General features: G+C 42.0%; 1 protein-coding gene across 1 annotated transcript in view; it reads right to left on the bottom strand.

The window, feature by feature from the left end:
• Positions 1–24,668, bottom strand: part of METAP1 (methionyl aminopeptidase 1) — a 163,594-nt gene that overhangs the window by 98,136 nt on the left and 40,790 nt on the right. Inside the window, exons 5-6 of the mRNA XM_053703458.1 lie at positions 14,196–14,287; positions 12,031–12,114 (exon numbers count right to left, since the gene is read on the bottom strand). Coding sequence (XP_053559433.1) covers positions 12,031–12,114; positions 14,196–14,287 — 176 coding nt within the window. The remainder of the gene's footprint in view (positions 1–12,030; positions 12,115–14,195; positions 14,288–24,668) is intronic.

Below are 24,668 nucleotides of genomic sequence, written 5' to 3'. Positions count from 1 at the left end.
GACATTTGGTGGAATAATCTCTACAATTTTACAACAAATGCACTTAGCTTTTGTAGAACCCATGTCAGGCAGCAAGGTTCCAGCAGAAAAAGGCAGGATCAGATTGGGACATCTTGCTCAATGTAAGAGAAAAAACAACATATAAAGCAAAATTATCTATTTCCTTAAATGACAGGAATGGGAAAAAATGCAAAAGCATAGGCCTCTTGATAGAAAGGAAAGCAGGAGGCAAACAACAATGGGGTATTGAAATAATGAAGAAAAAATTGGCGCCAAGTATGACGCACAACGTAACGTAAACTTTTTTGGCGCCAAAAATGACCGGAAATGACACACTTGCGTCACTAATGACGCTGCCGTGTGAAAGGTCTCGACGTCACGTATGACGCCGGAAATGACGAAGTTGCGTCAAAAAACGTAATTTCCCGCGCCAAAAATGACGTAATAAAGTCTAACATTTGACGCACCCGCGGGCCTAATACCCGCAAATGCAAAAAGTAGACAAATTGAAAAAGACTAAACCCCAGGTAAGAAATAAATTTCTTAAAGTGTTTATATTCCCAAATATGAAACTTACAGTCTGCAGAAGGAAATACATGAACCTGACTCATGGCAAATATAAGTACAATACATATATTTAGAACTTTATATAATTTGCATAAAGTGCCATAGCTGAGAGTGTCTTAAGTAAATGAAAACATACTTACCAAAAGACACCCATCCACATATAGCAGATAGCCAAACTCTTAGTAGAGGTAATGGTAAATTTGAGAGTATATCGTCGATCTGAAAAGGGAGGTAGGAGATGAATCTCTACGACCGATAACAGAGAACCCATGAAAAAGACCCCCGTTAGAGAAATCATCGTATTCAATAGGTGATACTCCCTTCACGTCCCTCTGACATTCGCTGTACTCTGAGAGGAATCGGGCTTCAACAATGCTGAGAAGCGCATATCAAAGTAGAAATCTTAGCACAAACTTACTTCACCACCTCCATAGGAGGCAAAGTTTGTAAAACTGAATTGTGGGTGTGGTGAGGGGTGTATTTATAGGCATTTTGAGGTTTGGGAAACTTTGCCCCTCCTGGTAGGATTGTATATCCCATATGTCAATAGCTCATGGACTCTTGCCAATTACATGAAAGAAATTAGCTCTACATGATGTCTGGCACACACTGCACCCCACCTCTAGAGATTATTCTTTCTACTCTATCCCACATAATAGCTACTCCAGAATCGACTATATATACACGGACTCATGTGGCTTATCCATTACACCCCATAGCATAATTGGACATATTTCTTGGTCTGACCACGCCCCAGTCTCCTGTTCTATCCTGTGGCCTGATATCCCTGTTACCCAAAATACATGGAGGCTAGATGAAACTCTATTAGATGACCCTGTAATCGTCGCTGATATACAGAAAACAGTCAGTGAGTATTTCGAGACTAACACCTTTCCCTCTTCCAAAGCTATCATCTGGGAAGCCCATAAGACCGTAATTAGGGGGGCTTTAATAAAACACAAAGCATTCCTTAATAGACAATATAGGACCAAATACCTTGACCTTCAATCTAGATTGGGCCTGTTAGAGGCTAAACATAAAGAGCTTCCTTCTTGCACATAAACTACAACCCAATTAAAAAAAGCAAGATTAGAATTTCAAAAACACCTGACAGAGTCTCACCAAAAGAAAGCCATTTACTTAAAGCAACATTACTACGAGGGAGGCAATAAGCCGGGCAGAATCTTGGCGAGGACTCTTAAAAAGAGACAGTTAAGCTCCTATATACATTCTATTAAATCTAAAGATGGTCATACTCTCCGTAGCAGCGCCCAAATAGCAAGGGAGTTTCATAGTTATTATCACTCGCTATATAATATAACGGAAAATCCCCCAAAGATCCCTCAGGGAAAAGCGCCATTTTCGCAGGACACCTTGATCAGCTCTTACCTGAAAGATACCGACCTCCCTTTCCTGTCAAAGGAGGATTCTGGCGCATTGGACGCCCCGATATCTATAGAAGAGCTATACAAGGCCATAGGGTACTGCCCAGGTGGCAAGAGCCCAGGCCCTGACGGTTACTCTTCGTTATATTATAAAAAGTTCAAGGAGATTCTGGCAGGTCCTCTACTGGACCTCTTTAACGGCCTTCGCGATAACCCTGAATTAATCCGCGTTCTACTAGAAGCTCACGTAACGGTCTTACCTAAACGGGGAAAAGCTGCAGACTCTCCTAGTCATTTCAGGCCTATATCTTTGATCAATTCCGATATGAAAATATTGGCGAAGATCTTAGCAAACAGACTCAACAAACTCCTGCCTACTCTAATCTATAATGACCAAGTAGGTTTTGTCCCGGGCCGAGAGCCACGGGACAATACTATCAGAGTTACTCAGCTGATCAATCATGCCAGAGTTTCTGGATGCCCTCTAGTGCTCTTCTCCACTGACGCAGAGAAGGCATTCGATAGGGTGAGCTGGCATTTTCTGTGTCGAGTCCTAGAGAAAATGGGGTTCGGAATGGCTTTTGTGAATTTGGTAATGGCACTTTATTCAAACCCGAATGCCAAAATTAGAATTAACGGGACACTATCAGATTCATTCAAAATTAGTAACGAACTAGACAAGGGTGCCCCTTGTCCCCGTTGCTGTTCTCTCTGACTATAGAAGTCTTAGCTCATAAAGTAAGACTTAACAACAACATCAAGGGTGTGGTGGTAGGAGACAGGGAGCATAAGCAGGATCTGTATGCTGACGACGTTCTTTATACATTAACAAATGCATCGGAGTCTGTCCCAGAGCTATTGAAGGAACTCAGGGCGTATGGTGAGGTTTCCAACTTCTCCCTCAACTTGAATAAATCTGAGCTGTTGAACGTTAATGCCAGTAGCAAAGTAGTACCAAGTTTGCAGCACAAATTTAAGATACCCGTAGCTAATAGGAAACTAAAATATCTGGGCATTTATTTGACCCCCGATCCTTCTGATCTTTTTAAATACAACTATATCCCTTTAAAAAATGAGATTACGGCAGACCTTTCTTCTTGGAAGAATAAGACAATATCTTGGTTAGGCAGAGTGGGTGTCATTAAAATTAATGTCCTACCTAGAATATTATACTTGCTTCAAACTTTACCCATTGCACTCCCCAAAGGCTATATTTCTCAGCTGCAGAACCTAATAGAACAATTCGTATGGGCCAATATCAAACCTAGGATACCTAAACGCACCATGTATTTACCGAGAGATAGGGGGGGATTGGGTTTACCGGATATTTTCTCCTATAGGCGGGCGATAGGCCTACAAAGAATAGCAGAATGGGCACAGAACTCTATAACTAAAGCTTGGATCGATCTAGATAGACAGATCCTCTAACTAAACAATATGGGTACCCTCGCTTGGCTTCTGCCTTCACGGCGCCCCCTCATAGTTTCTAGATACCACCTAATGGAAGAAACACTCAATATATGGGACGCGACTGTCGCCACCTCCACACACACCTCCTCCAGGTACTCTCCCCTGACGCCTATTCTAGAAAACCCTGAGATTCCATATCATAACAGAGGCATACATAAGCTTGCGCCATATAAAATTAAGGAGGGCCCTGTTTATGGGGTAGTTTCAAATGGGAAAGTGGTACCACAGGCGGACCTTGCAACCCACAATCTTTTTTATCTTGGTTACACTACCATCAGCTGCTCCACTTTATTACAAGTCACAAAAGAAGACAGGACATGGGTAGGACACTCACGACCTTTGAAAAAATTTGTGTAGCTGACAAGGTGCCCAGACACATCATATCCTTGTTATATAAATTACTAATATCATATCCTTGTTATATAAATTACTAATACTCCAGGGCACTGACTCACTACCTACATATACAAAGCAATGGATTGACGAGTTAGGACTAGATGGTGAAACCGAGCCATGGCTGAGGGCTTTTAGATTAATTAAGAGGTCTTCGGTATCATCTATTATTCAAGAAACACACATTAAATTTATGAGTAGGTGGTACTTAACTCCAGTAAGACTTCACAAGATTTTCCCGTCTCTGAGACCTCTATGTTGGAGAGGCTGCGGAGAGAGCGGCTCAATTTTACACATATGGTGGCACTACCCCTGCTTGGCATCCTTTTGGTCGAGTGTTTTGAAAAAAATGGGGGACACTCTAAACCTGGACATCCCAAATACTCCTACTATTCTGTTATTTCTTTCCCTACCTAAAACACAGAGTATAGCACACCTATCTATTTTACTAATAATGATCACCAGTGCGAAAAAACTGATTCCAAAGAAATGGAAGTCTCAGAGCCCTGCCACCTTAGAGGAATGGAACACCCAAGTGATGGACACGTTGCTGTTAGAGAGGTATCACTATCTAAAAAATCATAACATGGTGCTATATGAGATATTGGTGGCACTATGGCAGGGCACACTTTAGGCATCACTTTAGGCATATAGACACTTGGACTGAGGTTTTTTTGGGGTTTTTTCCCCTCCTCTTCTCCCCCTATTTCCTCAACTTCTTTATTGCTTCTGACCCTCTCTTTCCCACCACCTTCTATACTTCTGGAAATATCATAAGATAAGAGAATAAAAATTAGAAAAATTACTTATATCTCTGAATGCCCACCCCGGGGTTACACCGGGTGGGTTGTACAAGATTATTGTCGAAGTGACTATATTTGGTACATCTTTGTTTTGTTTTCCTTGAGCACCACTGATGTTAAGAATACTGTCTATGATTACTTATTGTACAAGATTACAACTTTGTTATTCTGTATCTACTCACTTCAATAAAGCCTTTTGAAAAAAGAAAAAAAAAAAACGGGACAAAAAGTAGATCCTTTAGGCTTAGCCTTCTTATCCTGCGGTAGGAAAGCTCCCTTGCCTCTCGTAACCGTGGATATGATCGAATCCAATCCTGGACCGAACAGAATAATTCCTTGAAAAGGCAGAGAGAACAGTGTCGACTTAGAGGTCATGTCCTCAGACCAAGACTTTAGCCACAGAGCCCTGCAAGCTAAAACAGAGAAACCTGAAACCTTTCAGGCAAATAATTTGCATATTGGCGCCACAAATTAAAGAATTGGCAACCCTCAACGCCTTAATCTTATCCTGTATCTCGTTGGAGGGAGTCTCCCTCTCGACCATATCACACAGGGATTCAAACCAATATGTCGCAGCTCAGGCAACCGCGGCCACAGCCGCTGCCAGTTGAAAAACAAACCCTGTATGCTGAAACATTTCCCTTAGCATGTTTTCCAACTTTTTATCCATGGGCTCTTTAAACAACAAACTATCCTCGAGAGGAATAGTTGTCCGCTTTGCGAGCGTGGAAATAGCACCATCCACCTTAGGGACACAGTCCACCACAGCTTGAGTTAAGAGTCTGGGACTTGGAACAGTTTCTTAATGGAAGAAGAAGGGGAAAAAGGAAATTTATTCTTACCTGATAAATTTGTTTCTTTTAAGATACGATGAGTCCACGGATTTCATCCTTACTTGTGGGATATCGCCTCCGGGTCAGCAGGAGGAGGCAAAGAGCACCACAGCAGTGCTGTATATATAGCTCCTCCCTTCCCTCCCACTCCAGTCATTCGACCGAAGTTAGGAAGAGAAAGGAAAAGCCAAGGTGCAGAGGTGACTGAAGATTAACAAAAATAAAGACCTGTCTCAGAAAAAAACAGGGTGGGCCGTGGACTCATCATATCTTAAAAGAAACAAAATTTATCAGGTAAGAATAAATTTCCTTTTCTTTTAAAAGATACGATGAGTCCACGGATTTCATCCTTACTTGTGGGATACAATACCAAAGCTATAGGACACGGATGAAAAGGGAGGGACAAGACAGGGAACCTAAACAGAAGGCACCACTGCTGAAGTCGACCAAGTTGCAGCTTTGCAAATCTGTTCAACAGAAGCATATTTTTTGAATGCCCATGAGGAAGCCACAGCCCTAGTGGAACGAGCCGTAATTCTTTCAGGAGGCTGCTGTCCAGCAGTCTCATATGCAAAACAGATGATACTCTTCAGTCAAAAAGAAAGAGGTAGCCGTAGCTTTCTGACCCCTACGTTTCCCAGAAAAAACAACGAACAAGGAAGACGCTTGACGAAAATCCTTAGTCGCATGTAAGTAAAACTTCAAAGCACGGACCACGTACAAATTATGTAACAGCCGCTCCTTCTTAGAAAGTTCTTGTCTGTGAAAAGCATTACTGGGCTAAAAGAAGCTGCACACAGGTGGTAAATCGCCATAGAACAGGCTAACAATGGTATTGAGCCAGTTGTTCGTTCCTGTGAGTGTGCTTCTCTCTGTGTGTATTTAGGCTCCTTCTTAGAAGAAGGATTAGGACACAAGGAAGGAACAACAATTTCCTGATTAATATTTTTATTTGAAACAACCTTAGGAAGAAAACCGGGTTTTGTTTGTAACACCACCTTATCCGAATGGAAAATAAGGTAAGGAGAATCACATTGTAATGCCGAAAGCTCAGATACTCTTCGAGCAGAAGAAATAGCAACCAAAAATAAGGAGGAGCAATTGGTCTAAATACAGGCCTGATTCTAGTCAGGGCCTCACAAAAAGATTGGACATCTGGAACATCAGCCAGACGCTTGTGTAACAAAATAGACAAAGCAAAAATCTGTCCTTTTAAGGAACTCGCTGACAACCCTTTCTCCAATCCTTCTTGGAGAAAAGACAAAATCCTGGGAATCCTAACCCTACTCCATGAGTAGCCCGTGGAATCACACCAATAAAGATATTTACGCCATATCTTATGGTAAATTGTCCTAGTCACAGGCTTATGTGCCTGAATCAAGGTATCTATGACGAATCGGAAAACCCTCGCTTAGATAAAACTAAGCGTTCAATCTCCAAGCAGTTTGCTGCAGAGAAACTAGATTCGGATGATGGAAGGGTCCCTGAATGAGAAGGTCTTTCCTCAATGGAAGCTTCCACGGTGGCTGAGATGACATGTCCACCAGATCGGCATACCAAGTCCTGCGAGGCTACGCAGGAGCAATGAGGATCACGATGCCCTATCCTGTTTGACTCGAGCAATCACCCGGGGAAGGAGAGCAAATAGAGGGAACACATAAGCTAGGCTGAAAGACCAAGGCACTGCCAAAGCATCTATCAGCTCGACCTGGGGATCCCTGGAACTGGACCCGTACCTCGGAAGCTTAGCATTCTGACGAGATGCCATGAGATCCAACTCCGGCCGGCCCCATCTGAGAATCAAGCTGGAAAATAACTCCGGATGGAGTTCCCACTCTCCCGGATGAAATGTCTGTCTGCTCAGAAAATCTGCTTCCCAGTTGTCCACCCCTGGGATGTGGATCGCAGACAGATGGCAAGAGTGAGACTCCGCCCACTGTATTATCTTGGCTACTTCTGTCATCTCAAAAGAACTTCTTGTTCCTCCCTGATGATTGATGTAAGCTACCGTCATGTTGTCCGACTGGAATCTGATTAATTGGGTCGAAGCCAACTGAGGCCAAGCCCGAAGCGCACTGAATATTGCTCTCAACTCTAGGATATTGATGGAAAGGAGAGACTCCGCCTGAGTCCACACACCCTGAGCCCTCAGAGAGTTCCAAACTGCTCCCCAACCTAACAAGCTGGCATTCGTTGTCACTATCACCCATGAGGGTCTGCGGAAGCATGTCCCCTTGGATAGATGATCTAGCGACAGCCACCATAGAAGAGAGTCCCTTGTCTCCTGATCTAGATTTATTTGAGGAGATAGATTTGTATAATCTCCATTCCACTGTCTGAGCATGTTCAGTTGCAGAGGTCTGAGATAAAAACGAGCAAACGGAATGATGTCCATTGCTGCTACCATCAATCCAATTGCCTCCATGCACTGAGCCACTGACGGCCGAGGATTGGTCTGAAGGGCTCGGCATGTATTCAGAATCTTTAACTTTCTGACCTCCGTCAAAAGGATTTTCATGGATAGAGAGTCGATTAGAGTTCCCAAGAAAGGGACCCTTGTCTGTGGAACTAGTGAACTCTTTTCCAGATTCACCGTCCACCTGTGAGTCCTCAGGAAAAATAGAACAATGTCGGTATGAGACTTTGCTAGCTGATAAGACGCCTGGATCAGAATATCGTCCAGATAAGGTGCCACTGCAATGCCCCGCGGTCTTAGAACCGCCAGCAGAGACCCCAGAACTTTTGTGAAAATCCTGGGTGCCGTGGCCAGACCGAAAGGAAGAGCCACAAACTGAAAATGTTTGTTTAGAAAGGCAAAGCTCAGGAACTTGTAATGATCTCTGTGGATAGGAACATGAAGATATGCATCCTTTAGATCCACGGTAGTCATAAATTGACCCTCCTGGATCAATGGAAGAATGGTACTAATAGTTTACAACTTGAAGGATGGAACTCTGAGAAACTTGTTCAGACTTTTGAGGTCTAAAATAGGACGGAACGTTCCCTCCTTTTTGGGAACTACAAACAGATTTGAATAAAACCCCTGTCCCTGTTCCAGTACCGGAACGGGACATATTACTCCCATGGAGGAGAGGTCTCCTACACAGCGTAAGAATGCCTCTCTTTTTATCTGGTCTGCAGATAATCGAAAAAGAAGAAACCTTTCTCTGGGGGAGGAATTTCTGAACTCCAACTGATACCCCTGATACACAATTTCTAGTGCCCAGGGATCCTGAACATCTCTTATCCAAGCCTAGACAAAGAGAGAGAGTCTGCCCCCTACTAGATCCGGTCTCGGATCGGGGGCCGACCTTTCATGCTGACTTGGTAGCAGCAGCAGGCTTCTTGGATTGTTTACCCTTGTTCCAAGACTGGTTGGGTCTCCAAGTGGACTTGGATAGGGAATAGTTCCCTTCCTGTTTAGCGGAAGAGGGGACTCCCTTGAAATTTTGAAAGGAACGAAAATTACTCTGTCGACCTCTCTGTTTGGACTTTTTATCCTAAGGGAGGAGATGACCCTTCCCGTGATGTCAGAAATAATTTCCTTCAAGTCAGGTCCGAACAGGGTCTTCCCCTTGTAAGGAATAGCCGAAAAGCTTAGACTTGGATGACACATCCGCAGACCAAGACTTCAACCATAAAGCCCTGCGTGCTAAGATGGCAAAGCCCGAACTCTTAGCCGCCAATTTAGTAATCTGCAGAGAAGCATCCGTAATAAACAAATTAACTAATTTAAGAGCTTTAATCCGATCCTGTATCTCTTTCAAATGAGTATCTGTCTTAAGAGACTCTTCCAGAGCATCAAACCAATAAGCGGCCGCACTGATAACTAACAATGCAAGCCGCCGGTTGCAATAGGAATCCCTGGTGAATGTAAATCTTCTTAAGGAGACCCTCCAACTTCTTATCCATAGGGTCCTTAAAAGCACAACTATCCTCAATAGGAATAGTAGTACGCTTGGCCATAGTAGAAACAGCACCCTCAACTTTAGGGACCGTCTGCCAAGAATCTCTAATAGCGTCGGCTATAGGGTACATTTTTTAAAAACTGGAGAAGGAATTACCTGGTCTCTCCCATTCCTTTGCAATAATCTCTGAAGTCCTCTTCGGGACTGGAAAGACATCCGAATAAGATGGAACCTCCAAGTATCTGTCCAACTTACTCAATTTCTCCGCAGGGACCACTATTGAGTCACAATCATCCAGAGTAACCAACACCTCCCTCAGCAATAAACGGAGGTGCTCAAGCTTAAACCTGAAAGAAACTACATCAGAATCAGTCAGTCAGAGGTAAAGCACTCCCTGATTCAGAAAGTTCACCTTCTGAGAGTACCTCAGTGCCCTCCAACTCAGAACCACGGGAGGGCACGTCCGTAATCGTCATCATAGTATCAGAGGCTGAATTTACTACATAGTTGTCCTGTCTTGAACGTTTGCCGTGCGATATGGGAAAATTAGCTAACGCATCAGAAAGTGTAGATGACATCACTGCAGCTATGTCTTTTAATGTAAAAGCTGCAGAAACTGGTGCAATACAAGGTCCCGCTTGAGCGGGCATTAAGGGCTGTGACGCTTGGGAAGAAAGCTGCGGCATACCCTGCATCTCATCTGTAGACTCTTGAGAAGCATTCGCCTTAGGCAAAGATTTGTCAAAAACTATTTTGTCTCTAAAATGTAAGGCCCTCTCAATGCATGAGGGACAAAAAGGAGCAGGAGGTTCCACAGTGGCATCCAAACACATAGAACACCATACAGTCTGGATATCATCTGAATCCATGACAAAAGAAAGCAAGAAGCAATTTGGTCTTTAAAGTATAGGCTGTTAATTTATAGCCAACCAGTATAGAAATAGCAGCACAGACTAAAAATCCGTCAGAATATTTTAAACCTGACCAGATACTGTGCCTTTAAAAATAAACAAGTATTAACATATGTCAGTTATACTGAAAAAAGTTAACAATATAAGTACTCTTTAAAGTATAGGCTTTATTTAGGATAAAATATAACCTAGCACCTCGCCTCAACAGCTCTGCTGAGGAGCCTACCTGCCCCACGGTCCTCCGACCACACTGAGAAATTGAACTGGAATGTAGATCACTAACGCCCAAGACCGCTTGTTTCACTTTCAACCATGCGGTCGTGGCGTTATACGGAGAGTGATCCTTAGCAGCTGGAACTTCCGCAATGATAATCTGCTCGGCAACGAAAGTCAAGCGCACCAAAGAAGGTCCCGCCCATCGTGGGTGTCGCATCAGCCATCGAAAAGCCGCTTCTCTAACAGACAGCCGATTCTAGTCTGCCTTCTCTCAGAAAGACCGGATCACAAAAACAAAACACAGCCGTAAACCGGAGTCTTATAGCAAGACTCCGGTAACACACTCCCAGCGTCAAAACGTATAAGCACACTAGCAGTGACCTATACAAGCCCCATCTTTTAAAATACATTAGGCCAAATAAATATTATTATCTCTATAATGTAAACACCTTGTGTCGGTTGACATTCCCATGAAAACTCACACACACTGTTACAGAAAGCAGCCCTACTTCCAGAGAGCTCTTGTTCCTCAACAGATCAGAAGTACACAGTCCATTCTGAGGTAGCCAGTGTCCCAGAAAGTAAAAGACTGCACTTACCTCTGTGCTGAGCGACAGCATGAGAAGTCCCACAGGATCAAGAGGTCTTATCCCTCCTGCAGCTCTGTGGACAAAGAAGGGCCTTAGTTAATATCTGCTAAGACCATCAGCATATGAAGTGCAGCACTAATATGGGAGGCGCAGTGAGAGTTTAGTCCCACCAGTTCCCATTGCTCTAAAGCCACCTGTAGCTCTACTCTAGAGGCTGACAAGGAATACGGCTACACCCTATAGTAAAATAGCACTCACTGGTACCATTTTAAAAATAATAAACTCTTGATTGAAGAATCTAAACTAACAATTCACTTTGCCTCTTCCTATCACTAACACAGGCAAAGAGAATGACTGGAGTGAGAGGGAAGGGAGGAGCTATATATACAGCTCTGCTGTGGTGCTCTTTGCCTCCTCCTGCTGACCAGGAGGCGATATCCCACAAGGATGAAAGATACCAACATAATAAAATTTGATGATAAAAGTAAATTGGAAAGTTGTGTAAAATTGTATGCTTTATCTGAATAATAAAAATTGTGTTTCATCTACCTTTAATTCAAATGTATTGTAAATAATGTTACCTAGGTTACTTACTAATTTTAAACAAAAAACAAACATTCTGTAAGCTCCATCATACATCACAGATCAACAACTCTAAAGTGCCCCCAGATAGTGATCTTAGACCATAATTGGTAGTTCCTATACACTAGGCTTATGTGAGAGGAAAAGAAATGGACTGTAGGTAACCAACATCAGCATCTGTGTAAGCTCAGACACCCGTCATGTGCATCAGGTGAAGAGAGTCGAAAAGATAAACTTTTTGTATAATAAAACACATTTTTGTTTCAAAATGCTTTGCAATAGTATGTTGTGGCTGCACAATCCAATTATATTATTTTTATGTCCCATTAATATTTTACAGTTAATATTATGACACACAAAATGGAACCTTACCAAGTGAACAGCATGATCAATCTCTTCAGTAGTTACACCAGGTCTAACCATCAAGGCAGCCACTCCCAAAACCTCTCTAGCAAGCTGCAATAACAGAAAATAAAAATAATTTAAAAAATGAAGGTAATGAAACCATTGTCTGTGCATAATAAATTAAATGTAGTAAAGTGACTTAATCCACAAAATATTTTATTATTTTTTCTTAAAAAAAAAAAAAGGTTTAAATTGTGTGTAGTAGAAAAACTTTGCAATGTACTATCATTATTATACTGGATTTATCAGGTTCACACAATAACTGTAAGTGCATACCTCAGACTTGCTACATTCTACATTGCGTTTCATAAATCTAGTAGCTCACTAGGTATTTGTCTCGGACCACCCTTAAGTGAGGAGATAAGACAAGAATATTTTAAAAGGGTAATTAACATAAGAAAAATGGAAGAGGCTTAGCAGTAAAGGGAAGACTCACAAGACAAAAACACCAATGTATAATCCCCCTTAAGGGAAATATCAGGAGACAATGGTAAGTAATATGGGGAAATACTTAAAAGCACAGAAAAAAAAGCCTTAACCCCTTAATGACATACGTCGTACAGGGTACGTCTTGCACAAACTGGTCTTTAAAGACCAGCGACGTACCCTGTGCGACGTTGTGGATTAAAGCGGCTGGAAGCGATCCTGATCTCTTCCAGGCGCTTTCCGGTTATTGCAGTGATGCCTCGATATCGAGGCATCCTGCAAAAACTATTTTTCCCCACCTCTCTGCACCGGACATCGATGGCCGCAATCGTTGGTGGGTGGAAGCCGACGTGGGAGGCGGGTGGGCGGCCATCAATGGCTCTACAAGCTCCCTACATGCTCCCTAATTAACACCTTCACTGCTGGGCATAATACACGTGTGGTGCGCAGTGGCATTTAGCAGCCTTCTAATTACCAAAAAGCAATGCCAAAGTCATATAAGTCTGCTATTTCTGAACAAAGGGGATCCCAGAGAAGCATTTACAACCATTTATGCCATAATTGCACAAGTTGTTTGTAAATAATTTCTGTGAGAAACCTAAAGTTTGGGAAAAAAATCTGTGAAAAAGTGAACGATTTTTTTTACTTGATCGCATTTGGCGGTGAAATGGTGGCATGAAATATACCAAAATGGGCCTAGATCAATACTTTGGGATGTCTTATAAAAAAAATATATACATGTCAAGGGATATTCGGGGATTCCTGAAAGATATCAGTGTTCCAATGTAACTAGCGCTAATTTTGAAAAAAAGTGGTTTGGAAATAGCAAAGTGCTACTTGTATTTATTGCCCTATAACTTGCGAAAAAAGCAAAGAACATGTTAACATTGGGTATTTCTAAACTCAGGACAAAATTTAGAAACTATTTAGCATGGTTGTTTTTTGGTGGTTGTAGATGTGTAACAGATTTTGGGGGTCAAAGTTAGAAAAAGTGTGTTGTTTTTTTTCAATGTTTTCCTCATATTTTATAATTTTTTAATAGTAAATTATAAGATATGATGAAAACAATGGTATCTTTAGAAAGTCCATTTAATGGCGAGAAAAACAGTATACAATATGTGTGGATACAGTAAATGAGTAAGAGGAAAATTACAGCTAAGCACAAACACCGCAGAAATGTAAAAATAGCCCTGGTCCTTATAAGGGAAAGAAATTGGGAAAATGGGCGTGTCCTTAAGGGGTTAAAGGGATATGAAACCCAAATAGTTTATTTCATGATTCAGATAAAGCATGCAATTTTAAGCAACTTTCTAAACACACATTTTGCCCGCAGAAACATTTCGGTTGAAAATGGCATTTTCGGTTATTTCTGTTTTTTTGCCTGTTATTTTCGGTAAAAGTATTGTGTAGCATATTACAAATGTGATGCCAGCCTAGAGCTGCTGTTTGAGTTTATTACTTGACCTACTGTTTGCATATAATAATAGTTTTCTAGAACTATACTTTATTTGGATAATTGGTAGAAAATAATCTGTTAAATCTGATACTGTTACATAGAACTGAATGCAGAATGTATAATGATATTAAATTAATAACAAAATATTATTCTTCATTCAGTCCTATATAGTAGAAACAGTTTAACAGATTTGTATTTATATTGTTATTTTTAAGTTATTTTTTAACAATTGAAAAGGTAATAAACTCACTCTACACACAACACGCATCCCTTCTATATCTTCAGGAGAAAGGACTTTTATTTGTGAGGTTCCTTTTAGTGTCTGTTCAGATTCCGATATTCCTGAAGTGGAAAAAAATAGATATAACATATTATAAAATGTATACATTCTTTTGTAAAAACTAATCTGTAAATTATGTAGAAAATACTTCATAAAAGAAACAACTTTCCAGTGTACTTCTATTATCTAATTTGCTTTGTTCTCCTGGAATTCTTTGTTGAAAGTGAAGGTAAATTTTGACATTTTAGTGCCCGGTTTTTAATAATCCTATTAAAAACAAGGGCACTTAAATTCATCAAAATTGACATTTCAAGCGTTGTCTTCAAAAACTTACCTTTTAATCCTGAGAGCCGTTGCAGCGCTTCCTCTGCCTGTCGCAAGCCCTCTTCGCGGGTCCAAAATTATGAATCCTGCTTCATCCTATCATGGCATTCCCTCAGGCCATGATCCCCCCGGGGGGAAGGCCATGATTGCAGGAAGCCGGATTTGTCATTTTGGATGTAAGCAGAGGCTTCCGACGGCCGGGGGAAATCTATGGAGTAGATGTCAGGATTCAAAGATAAGTTTTTTTAAGAAAACGCTTGAAATGTCAATTTTGATTAATTAAAGTGCCCTTGTTTTTAATAGGTTTATTAAAAACCGGGTACTAATTAGTCAAAATTGACCTTCACTTGAAATGCATACATAGGTAATTTCAGAAGCTGGGAGCTAGCTGCTGATTGGTGGCTGTACAGATATCTCTCGTCTTTGGCTTAATGATGGGTTCAGCTAGCTCCCAGTAGTGCATTGCTGCTCCATCAATAAAAGGACACCAAGAGAATGAAACTAAATTGATAAGACATAAATTGCAAAGTTGTTCAAAACTTTATGCTTTATCTGACCCATGAAAGAAAAAAAAAATTCCTGTACCATATAACATATTAAATAATGTTTAGCTAAAGAAAATGCAATATACTTTATTTTGTCCCATTTTGCAGACTAATATCAATTTTAAAAATAATATATTTTGTTGGAAACTATGACTCCATCTAGCATTTATCTAATGTTTAAAAACAATATTATGAATATGATAAAGCAAGTACACTCCTGTCGTTTATTCGTTCAATTAAAGTGAAAGTAAATCCTAGCGTTGTACAAACGCAAGAATTTACTTTTGAAACAAATAAAGGGGACTTCCATTCATGAAGTATAAGATACTTCATGTAGAAAGCTCCTTTATTTGTTTCAAGCGATCGTCGTTCTTAGCTGCTACAGCAGCTCACGGCTAAAAAAAATTTTTTGCTAAGAGGTGACGTTTTCACCTCTTAGCTAATAGTCGTGCGGTAAATCCGGCTTGGCGCCCATGGGAGCCGGATTTACTGCACGGCTATTGGCTAAGAGGTAAAAACGTCACGTCTTCGCAAAAAATTTTTTAGCCGTGGGCTGCTGTAATAGCTAAAAACGGCGAACGTTTAAAACAAATAAAGGAGCTTTCTACATGAACCAGTGTATGTGTGTTGGGGGGGGGGGGGAGGAAGACTGGAATAAATGTATAAAATCTATTAAAATCAAACAAGTTTGTACTTAGCAGATGGCTGTCACATGATTCAGGAGGAGTGGAAATAGACATAATGATGAAAGATAGAAAATCTACTAATCTGAAGTTCAGACTAAGTGCTATTGGATTGTCTTGTATTGTTGATTATGCAAATCTACAGTATTTACTGGTCCTTTAAGGAAATGTTATAGTAGTATGCAAAGTTACTTAAAAAAAATGATTAAAGCAAAACACAAAAAAAGCCTCTGCACGTTATAGCATTAATCACTTGATGCAAGTGCTTTTAATACCAGAATAAAAACACTAAATAATTAGCAATACAACATTCTTTTTAAAGGCTTTTACTTTCCTTTAAAAATGTAATCGTCAAGAGGTAAAACATTAGCCAGATAGACAGCCATTGTGCAAATCAAGCATTTAACTAAAGGAACTTTAAAGGAAAACTAAAGTCAAAATGAAACTTTAAAAAGGTACAGTAAATCCAAAATTAAACTTTCATAACTCAGAGCATACAATTTTAAATTACTTTTCAATTTACTACTTTAGCATCAAAATTTACATTCACTTTAAAGTGCCCGTTTTTTAAAAAAATCGATTAAACAGGGGCACTTTAACTCATAAAAATGTACATTTCACTTGTATTGTGAAATCCAAAATTTAAAAAAAATACTTAACTTTTAATCTTGACAGCCGCCCCAGCTTCCTCCGCCGTCGCAAAGCCTCTTCCTGGGTCTAAAATGAGGAATCCGGCTTCCTTCAATCACGGCGTTGAATCAGTCCCTGATTCCCCTGGGGGAGGGGAGTCGTGATTGGAGGATGACCGATCCATAATTTCTGACGTCACAAATGGCTTGCAACGACCGGAGGAAGCTGGAGCTGCTGTCAAGTTTAAAAGGTAAATATTACGAGTTACGAGTGAAATGTACATTTTGATGAATTAAAGTGCCCCTGTTTTTAATCACATTTTTAAAAACCGGCACATTAGCATCAAAATTTACATTCACTTTAAATAACTTCATTATCTGGTTATCATGTGTTGCAAAAGCATACCTAGGTAGGCTGAGGAGCAGTTATGCAGTACTTGGAGCTAACTGCTGATTGGTGGCTGCACATTTATGTCTCTTGTGATTGGCTCACCCTATGTGTTCAGCTAGCTCCCAGTAGTGCATTGCTGCTCTTTCAACAAATGATACTAAGATATTGAAGTAAACTAGATGCTATAAGTACATTGGAAAGTTGTTTAAAATTGTATGCTCTATCTGAATCATGAAAAAAAATTAATTTATGCTTACCTGATAAATTTCTCTCTTTCCAGACATGGAGAGTCCACAACGTCATTCTAATTACTAGTGGGATATTCACTCCTGGCCAGCAGGAGGAGGCAAAGAGCACCCCAGCAGAGCTGTTAAGTGTCACTTCCCTTACCCATAACCCAAACATGTAGAGGTGCCTGAGGTTTATAAAAATATACTGTCTAACCAAAAGGGTGGGGTTGTGGACTCTCCATGTCCGGAAATAAATAAATTTATCAGGTAAGCATACATTTTATTTTCTTTCCTAAGACATGGAGAGTCCACAACGTCATTTCAATTACTAGTGGGAACCTATACCCAAGCTAGAGGACACGGAATGAACATTGAGGTAGAACAAGACAGGCAGACCTAAACAGAAGGCACCACAGATTGAAGAACCTTTCTCCCAAAAGAGGCCTCAGCCGAGGCAAAAATATCGAATTTGGAAAATTTGGAAAAAGTATGCAGAGAGGACCATGTTGCCGCCTTGCAAATCTGTTCCACAGAAGCTCCATTTTTAAAATCCCACGAAGAAGAGACAGCCCCAGTTGAATGAGCCGTAATTCTTTCAGGAGGCTGCTGTCCAGCAGTCTAAAATGCAAAACGAATCATACTTCTCAACCAGAGGGAAAGAGAAGTAGAGGTGGCATTCTGACCCTTACACTTTTCTGAGAAACAAACAAACAGGGAAGAAGATTTGCAAAAATCCTTAGTAGCCTGTAGGTAGAATTTTAGAGCGTGCACAACATCCAAGTTATGCAACAGACGTTCCTTATGAGAAGAAGGATTAGGACAAAGAGAAGGAACAACAATCTCCCGATTAATATTTCTATCCAAAACCGCCTTAGGGAGAAACCCCAATTTAGTACGAAGGACCGCCTTATCCGCATGAAAAATAAGATAAGGCGAATCACACTGCAGAGCCGAGAGTTCAGAAACTCTGCGAGAAGAAACAGCAATAAGAGACAAAACTTTCCAAGATAACTTAATATCTACATAATGCATAGGCTCAAACAGAGCCTGTTGCAAAACTCTAAGAACAAGGTTAAGGCTCCAAGGAGGAGCAACAGGTTTAAATACAGGCCTGATTCTGACAAAAAGATTGAACATCTGGCACATCCGCCAGACGCTTATGTAAAAGAAAAGATAATGCAGAAATCTGAGTTTTCAGAGAACTGACTGACGACCCTTTCTCCAGACCTTCCTGGAGAAAAGACAAAATTCTAGGAATCATTACCCCACTCCAAGAAAATCCCTTTGATTCACACCAATATAGGTATTTGCGTCATACCTTATGGTAAATTTTAAGAGTAACAGGCTTGCAAGCCTGAAGCATTGTATCAATGACTGATTCAGATAACCATTGCTTAGCCAGCACTAAGCGTTCAATTTCCATGCAGTCAGCTTCAGAGAAACAAGATTTGGATGGAGGAAAGGACCCTGAGTTAGAAGGTCCTTCCTCAGAGGTAACCTCCAAGGAAGAAGAGATGACATCCTCACTAGGTCTGCAAACCAGATCCTGCGGGTCCATGCAGGAGCTATTAGAATAGCAGACGCTCTCTCCTGTTTGATACGAGCAATGACTCGTGGAAGGAGCACAAACGGAGGAAACAGGTATGCTAAACCGAAATCCCAAGGAACCGCCAGAGCATCAACAGAGCGGCCTGAGGATCTCGACCTTGAACCGTACCTTGGAAGCTTGGCGTTCTGATGAGACGCCATCAGATCCAACTCTGGCACCCTCGACTCGAGGGTTAACCTGGAGAACACCTCCGGATAGAGAGCCCATTCCCCTGGACAAAAGGGCTGACTGCTCAGAAAATCCGCTTCCCAGTTGTCCTCCCCTGGAATGTGGATGGCAGATAAAAGACAATTGTGAGCATCCGGCCACTGAATAATCCGAGCCACCTCCTTCATAGCCAAGGAACTCTGAGTTCCTCCCTGGTGGTTGATATAAGCCACTGAGGTGGTGATGTCCGACTGGAATCAGATAAACCAGGTTAAGGACAACTGAGGCCAAGCCATCAAGGCATTGAAGATTGCTCTCAACTCCAAGATGTTTATGGGGAGAGAAGACTCCTCCCGAGTCCATAGGCCCTGTGCCTTTAACGAGTCCCAGGCTGCTCCCCAGCCTAGCAGGCTGGTGTCCGTGGTCACAATCACCCAGGAGGGTCCGGAAGCATGTGCCCTGAGACCGATGATACTGAGAAATTCACCACGAGAGAGAGTCTCTTGTCAACTGATCCAGATCTATCCTCTGAGACAGATCCGAATTGTCTCCGTTCCATTGTCTGAGCATGCATAATTGCAGAGCTCTCAAATGGAATTGAGCAAAAGGAATGATGTCTATGGAAGCGACCATCAGCCCAATTACCTCCATGCACTGAGCCACTGATGGCCGAACAGTAAACTGTAGAGAGAGGCAAGAGGAGAGAAAAATCTTCATAGATAGGGAATCTATGATGGTCCCTAAGAAACACACCCTTGTAACTGGAACAAGGGTGAACGTAGAAAAGACAACAAGATCTCTGTATGAGAGTTTGCTATTTGAAAAGATGGCACCTGAACCAATAGGTCAGCCAGGTAAGGCGCCACTGCAATTCCCTGAGACCTGACAACTGCCAAGAGAGCCCCCAGAACCTGTGTGAAAATTCTGGGAGCTGTGGCAAGGACAAACGGAAAAGCAACAAATTGAAAGTGCTTGTCTAGAAAAGCGAATCTCAGGAACTGGTGATGATCCCTGTGGATGCGAACATGAAGGTACGCGTCCTTCAGGTCTATGGTCGTCATAAACTGACCCTCTTGGAAAAAAAGGAAGAATGGACCGAATGGTTTCCATTTTGAAGGACGGTACTCTGAGAAACTTGTTGAGACACTTTAGGTCTAAAAAGGGTCGAAAAGTTCCCTCTTTTTTGGGAACCACAAACAGATTTGAGTAGAAACCTAAACCCTGTTCCCTTACTGGAACTGGAACAATCACTCCCAGGGAGGAGAGGTCCTGAACGTAGCTTAAGAACGCCTCTCTTTTTACCTAATCCGCAGATAACCTTGAGAGGAGAAATCTGCCCCTGGGAAGACAAGATTTTAATTCTATTTTGTAACCCTGAGAGACTATGTCCACAGCCCAAGGTTCTGGGACATCTCGTAGCCACACTTGACAAAACAAGGAAAGCCTGCCCCCCACTTGATCCAATCCCAGGCCGGGGGCAGACCCTTCATGCTGACAGTCTCAGATGATGGATTTTTTTTATTGCTTTCCCTTATTCCAAGCCTGATTGGGTCTCCAAGAGGACTTGGACTGCTCCTGTTTGGAGAAGGGAGAGGAAGACTTTTGACCTTTGAAGTTAAGAAAGGAACGAAAATTAGAACTTTGACGTCCCTTAGGTCTATTCTTTTGTCTTGTGGCAGAAAGGACCCCGTTCCACCCGTAATTTCAGAAATTATCTCCGCCAGACCAGGACCAAACAGGGTATTACCCTTGAAACGTAGCGACAGGAGTTTGGCCTTGGAGGTAACATCAGCTGACCAAGATTTTAGCCACAGAGCGCTGGGGGCTAGAACAGTGAAACCAGACATCTTGGCTCCCAATCTAATTACCTGCATGTTAGCATCAGAGATTAAGAAATTGGCTAGCTTGAGAGCCTTAATACTACTATCTTGGATCTCCTCCAAAGGAGTTTATTCTAAAATCAATTAGGACAAGGCATTGCACCAAAAAGATGCTGCACTTGCTACTGTGGCAATACAAACTGCAGGTTGCCATTGTAGACCCTGATGAACATACATTTTCTTTAATTAAGCCGCCAGCTTTTTGTCCATGGGATCCTTAAAAGAACAGCTATCCTCAATAGGGATCGTGGTTCTCTTAGCCAGAGTAGAAATAGAACCTTCTACTTCAGGCACCGTGCGCCATGAGTCTCGAATGGAGTCAGCAAAAGGAAACATCCTGTGCAATGATCTCCGACACACGGTCTGGAACAGGAAACGCCTCCAGAGAGGAAGAAACATCATAGTATTTGTTAAAGGGACACCGAACACAATTTTTTTTCTTTCGTGGTTCAGAAAGAGCATGCAATTTTAAGCAACTTTCTAATTTACTCCTATTGTCATTTTTTCTTCGTTCTCTTTCTATCTTTATTTGAAAAAGAAGGCATCTAAGCTAAGGAGCCAGGCATCTTTTGGTTCAGACCCTGGACAGCACTTGTTTATTGGTGAGTGAATTTATCCACCAATCAGCAAGAACAACCCAGGTTGTTCACAAAAAATAGGCCAGCATCTAAACTTACATTCTTGCTTTTCAAATAAAGATACCAATAATACAAAGAAAATTTGATAACAGGAGTAAATTAGAAAGTAGCTTAAAATTGCATGCTCTATCTAAATAACGAAAGAAAACATTTGGGTTTAGTGTACCTTTAAGCGTACTAGATTTCTAAGGATTGACAGCGACAGAAAAATCTGAGTCATCCAAAGTAGCCAGAACCTCCTTTAGCAGTAAACGAAGGTGTTCAAGCTTAAATCTGAAGTTTACTTCTTCAGATTCAGTCAAAGGATTTATACTGTCTGAATCTGAGATTTCACCTTCAGAAGCTACCGAGGTATCCTCCTCATCAGACTTATGAGGGAGGTCAACCTTCGCAGCAGCAGGGACAGACACCTTACACACTCTAGATTTCCTCTTGCGCTTCTCCATCATGGGAAAAGCAGATAAAGCCGCAGATACCACAGAAGATATCTGAGCGGCAAAATCCATTGGCAAATAAACTCCTCCAGAAGGCTGAGAGGAACTGCAGGGCACTTGTGAAGCTGTTGAGGCTTGGGACGTGAGAGGAGAAAGCTGTGGCACTGCCTGAACAGCATCATCCTGAGAGACAACCTCAGAAACAAGTAATTTATCTTTGCATTTCAATGCCTTTTCTAAACATGAGAAACAAAAAATTGCATAGGCAACACAATTTGGGCCTCTAGACACAAACATCTATCCATAGAAACAGAATCCTGTTTCATGTCCATAGCTGAAATAATTCCCAAAAATTATTGGAAAGACACAAACCTTGAAAATGACACTGTCATTTTAAATTGTATTCCCTCAGAGCGTTCACGCACTCAGATTAATCCCTTAAAACAAGAGAAACAAAAAAGGCGCCTCTACACCTCAGACCGTCTGCAGTGCCCTACCTGACCCTTCAGAGTATACCAAAATTATGACTGTCATGAAACTGTCCCACCGATCGTCAAACGAGCTGTCACAAAGCTGACACAGTAATGACGCCACTCCGCTCTGAGTCTCATGCGGATGAGCGGGGAGTCACATAACGGCAGAAGAAGAAACTGCGCAGCAAACTAAAAGTATGCGTTTCTTAGAAAACTGCTGTGTAAGACTGGAGATTCATGCTGACTTAGTCTGTAACTGAAGAGTGCAATATCTGCAAATCCCCAATAAAAATTAACATAAGTCTCATCTTAAAAAACAAATTATGCTTATCTGATAATTTAGTTTTCTTCTGACGGGAAGAGTCCACAGCTGCATTCATTACTTTTGGGAATACAGAACCTGACCACCAGGAGGAGGCAAAGACACCCCAGCCAAAGGCTTAAATACCTCCCCCAGTCATCCTGCCAAGGGAACAAGGAACAGTAGGAGAAATATCAGGGTGAAAAAAGGTGCCAGAGGAACAAAAAAATTACAGCAGCCTCACAGAGAAAAACACGGGCGGGAGCTGTGGACTCTTCCCGTCAGAAGAAAACTAAATTATCACGTAAGTATAATTTATGTCTTTCTTCTTAAACAGGAAGAGTACACAGCTGCATTCATTACTTTTGGGAAAACAATAGCCAATCTAGAGGACACTGAATGCAAAAGGGTGGGTACAAAATGCGGCCCCTTCGAGAGGCACCACATCTAGATTATTTGACACCCTAAAATAGTATAGACAACACGGGTGAAAACCCGAGCCCAGTAAACTGCACATTAGTTACATCGCCGGTAAAGCCGAACTAAAAAAACACTCAGTCCCAGAGTCAGTCAAGCCCAAACAACCGAGGAGACTGACCCGCGGATCACGTTCCCATGAAGGTACTCGGCCAAAGACAAGGACCGCTAACTGCCCCCAAAAGGAAGAACAGATGCTTAGGAAAAATCTAAAGGATCATTCCACTCTGCACAACATAGAGCAACGCCCAGGGAGACAAACTCCCTAGAAACACAAGGACCGAAGAAAAAAGATCCATACACAAGGAGACATGTAACAAAAAGGACTCGAGGAACACGCTCATATCCCTGACCCAGTACCATACCCTAAGGTACTCCAGGAAAACCATTAGATCCCTGTTGCCTCATATCAGATCTAGACCTGCAAGCTAGACAATCAGAGACAGTAGAAATAGGATAACTATCCCAGCAGCTAGTAAAGAGTTATCTAAAAAGAACATCAAACCGCCTGAACAGAAACTCCCAATGACCAGCTTCCAGGTAGAAAGCCGACTCACCGTTGCTAAGCCTAAACACTGAAAGGCGTTTTGAAGCTTGCTAGCACCCAGTCAAAGTGCAATTAGCTGTAGCTGGTTACACCCTCAAAGTGCAAATAGCTGTAGCTGGTTTCAACTGCAAACCTTCCAAGGGCTCACAGCCCTCCAAATATCGCACCAAGGAGCGCCCCCTCCCAGCACCGGATGCCAGTGGAAAGAGGAGGACATCCAAAGTCCTCCCACAAAGTAGAGGACCGACTCAAAAGAAAACGGTCAACTCTGCATAGAGTAACCGACCCCCAATTTTCCCTCTAGGATAATGGTCCCAGCCCAAAGGCTAGTCGAAGACCAAAGACAAGAGTCCCAGACTTATGGAATAGAAAGGAAGGGTCAACGAAGGAACAAAGCCCCCGGTTAGACCGCAGACCGTTACTACAAATGGCATGCTAACATGAGTCAGGATAGACAGTATGGTCGGGTCCGAAAACCCCTACACACCTGTCATCGCTAAAAAAAAAAAAAAAAAAAAAAAAAAAAAAAAGGAACCCTTCCCAAGGGAAGAAGGCCTTCAGACCCTCAACATCCATATATCAGAATCCAACATTCTACGTGAACACTTAAAATGCGCCAGAAGACCAGTAGGGAACCGTCAGAAGGACCTAAAGCCTAAGCCCCAGATCGGCATCTCTCACAGAGCCCCAGCCCCTATAGAGAGAGGCCCGCAGGACTACAAACATCTAGTGTGAGACCGAACCGTCCACACCCATTCAAGGAGAGACATGGCCCTAAGTCAGGGTCCCCGAAAAAGGAATCGATCGAAAGATCCAACTTCCAGAGGAACCCTAAGCTGCCTCCTACAAGGAGGAGCACTCTAAAGTCCGTAGACTTGGCGATCTAGTAATAGCCTCAAACCCAAGAGAGTCACAAAGGACTCCTGAACGGTCTAAGATTTAGCACCCACAGCACTTGGAACGCACGGAAATCGTGCAGGCAAGCGTTAACACGTGTTACACACACAGACAAGGTAGCAACAAACACCCAAAGGCAAATGAGAACCCTGTACCTTACTCGCCATCCCAGAGAATTAAACGTAAGGCACCGCCTACGAAGCCCCTAACGGAGCACTGAGGATAAATGGTCAACTAC

The sequence above is a fragment of the Bombina bombina genome, chromosome 2, assembly GCF_027579735.1.
Source record: "Bombina bombina isolate aBomBom1 chromosome 2, aBomBom1.pri, whole genome shotgun sequence".
Taxonomy (NCBI): Eukaryota; Metazoa; Chordata; class Amphibia; order Anura; family Bombinatoridae; genus Bombina; species Bombina bombina.
The sequence above is the reverse complement of the archived record's forward strand: the minus strand, read 5'-3'. Positions and strand labels throughout refer to the sequence as shown.